The following is a 7,527-nucleotide window of genomic DNA, read 5'->3' as shown; positions in this document are numbered from 1 at the left end:
TGACAACAAAATGCGATCCATTCTCATAGTAAAACACAATTCTATTTAGACCTCACAAACTCGAAACATCATGTCCATCGTGAGGGGAGTGGCGGGAATTACTCTCTCCTCTTCGAGCGGGAGGCGCGCGCTGCTTCTCATGATCTCACACAGGAGTTCCTCACAACACTTTCAACGGAAAGCGCATGCGAACCGTTTGCTAAACTTTACTTTTCGAGGTAAAATATGACTTACGACTAAAACTTTACCTCGTATCAGGTAATGTGCAGTTTTATTCTGTTTGAGGCTTTTAAATATAGGCTACATCCATCATTACGTTTCTGCTAGAGCTGACCTTAAGTAATGTTTTTTTTCCCCCCTGTAACGTTTTTAGTTTAAAATGTTTAAAACTCAAATTAAAAGCGTTTCATTTTATTGTTCATTAACAAGTTTATGAGCTGTTAAAATGCCCACTGTTAATGAGTATTTTGTTTACAGGATGAATCTGTTGAAAATTATTTGCTCCAACATTATTGTAAGTAGTCCTTATATCCTAATACAATATAGGCTACGTTTGACAATATACTGTTATGAGTTCTTATGTTAATATATTATCACAAAACCATATAATTAATATAAATATTATGCTTATTTAAATAAATTAATATTACAAACCTTCTTTCAAGGTACTCATTCATCACTGCATGGAAAAAGGTAACCACAGAATTCATATGATCTTCAAAGTTTAAAGTTAAATGTAATATGCTTAAAATTTAGATATAGGCTCATCACGGATGACTGATTTCTGTTATAATCGTCTTACTAAGATGTTAGTATGAAAGATGCAATCTGTTACTTACAGAGTCCAAAGGATAGTTTAAGATCACATGGACAGAATTACAATCTGTTCACAGTTTGTTACACATCAAGTGTCAAATGCATAAGATGTAAGGCGAGTCTAACAAAACACTCCTGTGTTTACAGTGGAGAGCAAAACCCTGCTTACACATGAGGACTTTTACCCTGAGTACGTGCCAGATCGCCAGCCATGGCTCAGTGCCCGCAAGCTCTGCCTCCAGCGTTCAGGGACCCTAGCGGTGGTGTCCAGTACCAAAGAGATTAAAAAGCTGAACACTTTTCTACGGTCCCTGAATATCACCCAACCTGTATGGATAGAAAGTGCAGGCATGTTCCAAAAAAGTGGTGCGTGCCATATCTTATGTTTCCCTGCTCATCTCGCATTTACTACAAATGCATTTGTATCTTTCTTTAATAAATATTGCATGTTGTCTTCTAAAACATTTCTAGGTCCTCCAGATATATACATGCTGGAATTTCCAGTGCGGCCACACCGGAAATCGGCTCGCCTCCGCCATAAGTTCCCAAACATGGAAGCGCTAACGGTTTGCGCTCACCTCCAGCTTGATCCAACTTGCCACGGACTTTCCACAGTCTTCTCGTACGCCATAAGGTCATTCATTAAAGAATTCCAACTCCAAGCTCGAATCACAGGGAACGAACCCGTCCAGCTTGCATTGCTGGTGCATGGTTCAAACACCACCTATGTAACAGGCTTTCCCAATGATGCCTCCTGGCACTTTGTATGTGCAAGCTTGGTTGCGAATAGTGGAAAGTGGGGCATTTGGGTGGATGGAACGGTGGTGGGTTCTGGGAATTTCCTCAACTCATTGAATTACATCGGAGGAGATGGCCTTTTCATGATTGGACAAGACCAGGAGACCTATGGAGGCTACAACAGTGGCAAGGCGCTTTGTGGGAACGTTACGCAGCTGTACATGTGGGATCGTTTGTTGGTCAACGCTGAAATCCAAAGCATGGAAAAAGTTTGTTCACCCGTTCCTTCTGGCTTGTTCTTCAAATGGAACGAGTCCGCACTGGAAATAGAGACGTCGCTGCAGACACGCAGAAGGAACTCGCCTTGTCAAGGTAGAGATGGTGGAAGTGGTATTGCGCCCTCAAATCTTTGAGTTATATTTTCCACTCTTCCACCAGTGCGAAATTGCGAATACAGCCAAGTTGTGATTGGAAACCTCAGGCTGAGATGGTTGTAAATATTTCATCCATGCGGTAATGCTGAGACCCACCCCTTCGGATCATACACTTCCCATCACATGAGTCATGGACCCAGAGTTCCCTATTCTTTTCTGAAGAGAGGACATATGGTCCTTACAGACTTGGAGAGCTCAAGAACTATGATTCATGGTGACCTCGTAAAATTGGCAGACTAGAAGCAAACTTAGATTGCTGGCTGTTCGGCAGCCCTAGAGTTTGCTCAAAAGGATCAATTTTCTGCTTAACTATTTTTGGTTCTTGTTTCTTTTAGGTTCCAAAAGCCAACCACCAGACCAACTTATCTCTGGCTTGCATCACAATTTTTCCGTCCTCATGTCTAACAAGGCCTGTGTAACCTTTGACCCTGCAAGTGGGATACTGATTAATGACTCATGTTTGACGCACAGAGGAAGTGTTTGCCTGTTCCCAAAAGGTGATCACCTGCTTTCGAGTAATAATATTAATATTTTAATAATATATTACATCTCCATTGGAGACAGTTGGAAAATCGTTTGCGATTTCGTCAGATGTCATTCATCTCATTAGAGTGCATGCAACAACATATCTGATTCATGGACAAATGACTCTTATGAACCTCCCAAGTTAGAATCAGACTGTGAATAAATGGCTCACTGAACTGCAAATCATTTTTCTGTTTTGTCCTATTGAAAACTAACCATGAACCATTATTGTGATGCATAGTGTTGTGAGACTTACATTAGTTTATTCATTCACTGGTTGCTCATATGAAAATTTGTAAGTAAAGATTCATTTTAACAATATGTTGTATTTTAGGAGCCAGTGACTTCCTAGATTTTGGTTTTGTTTTGGTATTTTGTTTTGTTTTGAGCTCTGGCAATGCAATTTCTTGTGCATTTTCAACATGTGTGATAATCCAGGTTTTTTCCTTCTTTATTTCAGAGCAGCTGGACTTCTTAGGTTTTCCTGGGACCTCGTTCTTCTCACAAGTCAGCAATGAGTTTCATTCCAAATCTGTGAGTTAGAGCTCAAGGCTGATTTTTATTAGATTCACTATAAACCTCCAGATTTTATGGAGAAATGGCTTCTTAGCATTGTAAATCCATGTCATTCTTATTTTGAACCTATCCTTCATTTTTTTAATTTAGATCAAAGTATAGTCAGTGTTGACACATAGACATAACGTAACTTGATGTTGCATTATCCTTTATCCACAGAATACAAATGTAACCTTGTTCTCTGAGAACGAATTGACTCGTCATATTTTCCTCTTGAGTGCCATATTGAGAATTATGGACAGCAATGCAGACATTATCACACGTTCTGATCTCCTGTACCTCATCGAAACCATCGAGAAGGCCGCTCAACTCAATAAAATAGCTGTTCCCACTGAGGTCTTCATATTCATGATCCGCAATTGCTTGGAACTAGTTAGCAGACTCATCGACCCGGATATGACTGAACAATGGGAGAATTTGAGAGATCATGGGGTATGTTGTGCGTTTGGAGTTGGTTCTACCCTGCTCTTCTGGAACCAAATCCTCAAAAAAAAAAAAAAGTGGATGGTAACTCTAATGTCAGGTTTATGAGTATGTTTCCTGTATTATCTCAGAATTACCTCGGACCATTGACAATGGTAGAGAACATTGACAAGCTGCTGTGGACATTGGCGGATGAGCTTTGGGCAGAGCGCAAAAGCTTTACAGTGTCAACAAAGAACATGGGTACAGTGTTTTTTGCCTCATTTAGCATGACTTGGTAGCATAATCTCAGACCTCGGACAAATAGGAGTCAATATTTGTTTTCTTGAGAGGTGGAGTAATAAAGATAAACCTCTCTTGTCTGTTATTGTATTCAAGCAGTTATTAATATTTAGCCATGGCTACTTTGGTTGTCCCACCATAAAAACTGCATGAGTGTTTGTTATATCGAGAGTCACGAGACTTTTGCTTCCTCAGATATTCATCTGGAGCCGCGAGGGCTGGCGCAGATGAGCTGCGGTATTGTGTTCAAGCCCTCGATCCACGGCGGTCAGTTCAGCGGCCATGATGAAATCCTCATATCAGAGTCAGAAATGCAGAGAGTCTTTTCATTGGGTGAGAATACGGTAAATTGCTTATTTCTAAAGATAAATGTTGTGATGCGAGCCAGTTTTAAAGAATCTTTATCTTTAATGTTATTTGACAGGCCACAAGGATGTCATGCTCATTTATACCTACTACAGTAACCTGGTAGAGAAGTCGTTCAGTCTGGAGGTCAAAACACCTGCTGACCAACAGACCAATGGCAAGAGGTTAGCAAGAGCCTCCTGATTCTCTCCACACCAAATAGAATTTAAATCTTTTAATTATAAATTGCTATTGTAACGCTATCAGGGTTTTTCCTTGGTTCGAAAACGGTCTTTGGTGGCAGCAGACGAACACGCTCATCCACACACACAGTACAATGAACCCTACCCACATGAACTGCGAGCCCAGTACTGACAATAAATTCAAAATAAATGCAAAGAAATCATGAAATAAAAAATAATCACTTTCAGGTCAGATCATAAAACAAATGTGCTTAGTAACTTCTTACATTTAAATTTGCAGATTTTTATGAATGAAGTAGTTCTGAGTGACCGCTTTAAATTAGACAACAAAGTAACACATTACATAGGAGTGGTAGGTCTATTTTTTTTTTTTTTTTGCATTTAGCCTACACTCCAAGACTTAGTGCACAGATCATTTGACATACAGCGTCTAATTGTTTTGTTCTGTCAATCACTGTCAATCGGTTTCAATCACGCATTTAAATATGGTTGTCAATACAGAAACTTTGCAATGTGTCGTTAGCTGGATGAAAAATTTATATAGGCCTATACATAAAGTGAGCAAAGATCGCCATTTTAATCACTGAAGCTGTCAATTACAATGCGAGGTACACAACGCGGGGTACACAAAGTGGCGCTCTTGCGAAAACTCCCATTATAATCAATGAAGCTGTGCAATGAATCTCTTATTGACATCGTGTTTATACTTATAATGAAATGATTTGCGAGCGTGAACTCGCACTCAACAAAAACTTTGGTGTTTTTTGAGCAGATTCTGACTAACTTAAACACCTCTGATTGGCCATTGCGTTCACGTGCTCAACAGATGTCTGTGATTGGCTACATTGCTCAACGCTGCAAAAACACTTTGTAAACCTTTGATGCTCTTCGTAGAGCGCTTACACAAACACTCACTGAAGCGTTTGAAAGCAGACGGCTATCAGCGGGTACCGGTACAGCAGAACGGCAGGTATCGTCACATTAAATGATCAAATAAATGTGTGGCGGGGCAAAGATTCATTTTGGCGGCCGGCAAAATATTTTCAATGCAGGAAAAACCCTGGTTACTTTGTTCCTTTATTTTTAGGCATCACACTGGTCAGCTAGACACGGCAGTAATCTCAGCGACAGTGCGGGATGTTCAGAGGGCAGAAAATGTTCCCGTCTCCGTCCAGTACACTCTATCCTCTGGAATTGTGGTAAAAAACACTCATATTTGCCGTTTTAAAGAGCTCATATAACCTCTAACATAGTCTTAAGACAAAAACACAACAAAATTACTACAACTTTAACTAAAATGAAAACAAAATATTAAAATAAAATTATAATAGTATATCAATGATACTAAAATAGCAATTCTCTGACATAGAAAAGTTTTATATATTTCCTTTAGGCTGAGTACTCCAAGCAAGTGACGCCCATCTGCGTCTTTTGGAATATCGAATTCATGTAAGTGAATGTAATCATGTTACAAAACTACTAACTGGTGTTTTGTCGTATTACAGTCTCTTGTTTGGGTCTGATTTAGTGTCTCATGTCCAAAGGGCGGGTCATACAAGTGCTTGGTCCAATAAAGGGTGCAGAGTGTTGCCTTCTCCTCCTGATGTCACATCCTGCTTTTGCAACCACACCACCAATTTTGCTGTCCTAATGAATTATATGGAGCCAGAGGTATGTTTAGAGTATGTGCTTTGAATTGTAACAAATACACACACACACACACATATAACACACAAGCCTTGCCTTTTCAGAGATTCTCTGACCAAGTTGCCTTGCAATTTGAGCCTTGTCAAATTCGCTCGGATCTTTATTTTATTGCTTACCATCTAATCTACCCATACCTTAATATGCGGCCTTGTTAGAAGATCAAATTAACGTCACCTGTGACTGTTCACAATGTTTTGGCTTATTAGTGTATATCCCTTTAAGTCTGAAAAGTGTTTTAAAAGCCATTTAAAACTGATCATTAATCATTATAAAGATTATGTCTTCACTGATCATATTTTCTGTTACACTGCAATCTGTCCAGTAGAGGTCACTGTGAGCTTACAAAAGCAAGCGAGCCTTAATAGTAGCCTTTGTGATTTTGTATTCACAATTATGTGAGAAGTTCCGCTATAGGAGCAAATACGGTCTCTCATTGATGTCTAGTGCCACTATATAACCATCCAGTGCAATAAGAGTCATCAAACCCTCATTTATATATATATAGTAGTTAACCTATATCTCCAGACAGTTCGATTGAGAGATAGAGTGTGAGGAGTGCAAGATCGTTGTGTTTTGATGGGTCTTTTCCCTGCAGTGGAGTGCTAAAGAGGAGAGCATTTTGACGAAGCTGACATTTATCGGATCCGGAGCCTCTCTCTGCGCACTGGTGGTGACCTTGATGCTGTTTACCGTGTTAGAGTAAGTGGTTTTCACGGATGCACTGCCACGCCAACAGCATATTCCCATTCCATGATGTCGCTCTGGCATCATTTGATTCACTATCTTGTCTTTATGACGACTGACTTCTAGTGTTGAGTTCATAAAGGTCATGACATTGCATAACATTTGCTCAAGTGAGCTCACAGGCCTCGCGCTTGTCAATAGCGCTCAGTCGTGAGGCTGAACACGTATTGAAAACCACTAATCGGCTAATTAGCGCTCTGTGCCAAATGAGCTCGAAGCCGAAGTTTTATGGTGACATTACAGGGGAGTTAATTAAAGGAAAGAGTCACACAAAGGGAGGTTAATCAGCGCAGTATCAGCCAAGCTGATTTCTTTAAGAGATTTATGGCCTGTTTGCCACTAATCAACACACACACACTTCATCTGTTTTACTAAAATAAATACAATTTTCCCCGATTTTTTTCTATTTCATAAACATTTGCCATTAAATGTATTTGTTTTAACAGCATCCCGAAATCAGATCGCACATCAGTCCACAAGAATCTTTTTGTGTCTCTGACTTGTGCTCAAATCGTCCTTCTCTGCAGTGGTTCTGCTGTTCATAATAAGGTACAATGTTTTTCACACTTTCATTTGGTTGCACAACTTTTATCGATTTTAATTGAATAACTAATTACCAATCAATCAATATTTCTGTCTCAACAATGTGGTAAGATGCTAAATCATTAATTACATTATTATGTAGCAGTGTTGTATTTTTTTTTAGTATTATTTGTAGACTAGTACAGTTTTCA

At 39.4% G+C, this 7,527-nt stretch overlaps 1 protein-coding gene across 1 annotated transcript in view; it reads left to right on the top strand.

Annotated features, from left to right (window-relative positions):
• Window positions 1-138: 138 nt before the first annotated feature.
• LOC307170448 (adhesion G protein-coupled receptor D2) overlaps window positions 139-7,527 on the top strand; it is a 39,042-nt gene continuing 31,653 nt past the window's right edge. The window contains exons 1-16 of the mRNA XM_079891559.1: window positions 139-218; window positions 478-514; window positions 666-693; window positions 964-1,182; window positions 1,288-1,926; window positions 2,324-2,485; window positions 2,974-3,047; window positions 3,249-3,521; window positions 3,644-3,755; window positions 3,990-4,127; window positions 4,219-4,324; window positions 5,430-5,541; window positions 5,736-5,791; window positions 5,887-6,013; window positions 6,645-6,748; window positions 7,240-7,342. Coding sequence (XP_079747685.1) covers window positions 479-514; window positions 666-693; window positions 964-1,182; window positions 1,288-1,926; window positions 2,324-2,485; window positions 2,974-3,047; window positions 3,249-3,521; window positions 3,644-3,755; window positions 3,990-4,127; window positions 4,219-4,324; window positions 5,430-5,541; window positions 5,736-5,791; window positions 5,887-6,013; window positions 6,645-6,748; window positions 7,240-7,342 — 2,289 coding nt within the window. The 5' untranslated portion in view covers window positions 139-218; window position 478. The remainder of the gene's footprint in view (window positions 219-477; window positions 515-665; window positions 694-963; window positions 1,183-1,287; window positions 1,927-2,323; window positions 2,486-2,973; window positions 3,048-3,248; window positions 3,522-3,643; window positions 3,756-3,989; window positions 4,128-4,218; window positions 4,325-5,429; window positions 5,542-5,735; window positions 5,792-5,886; window positions 6,014-6,644; window positions 6,749-7,239; window positions 7,343-7,527) is intronic.

Source organism: Squalius cephalus (assembly GCF_949319135.1).
Source record: "Squalius cephalus genome assembly, chromosome: 13".
In the NCBI taxonomy this organism is placed as follows: Eukaryota; Metazoa; Chordata; class Actinopteri; order Cypriniformes; family Leuciscidae; genus Squalius; species Squalius cephalus.
The sequence above is the reverse complement of the archived record's forward strand: the minus strand, read 5'-3'. Positions and strand labels throughout refer to the sequence as shown.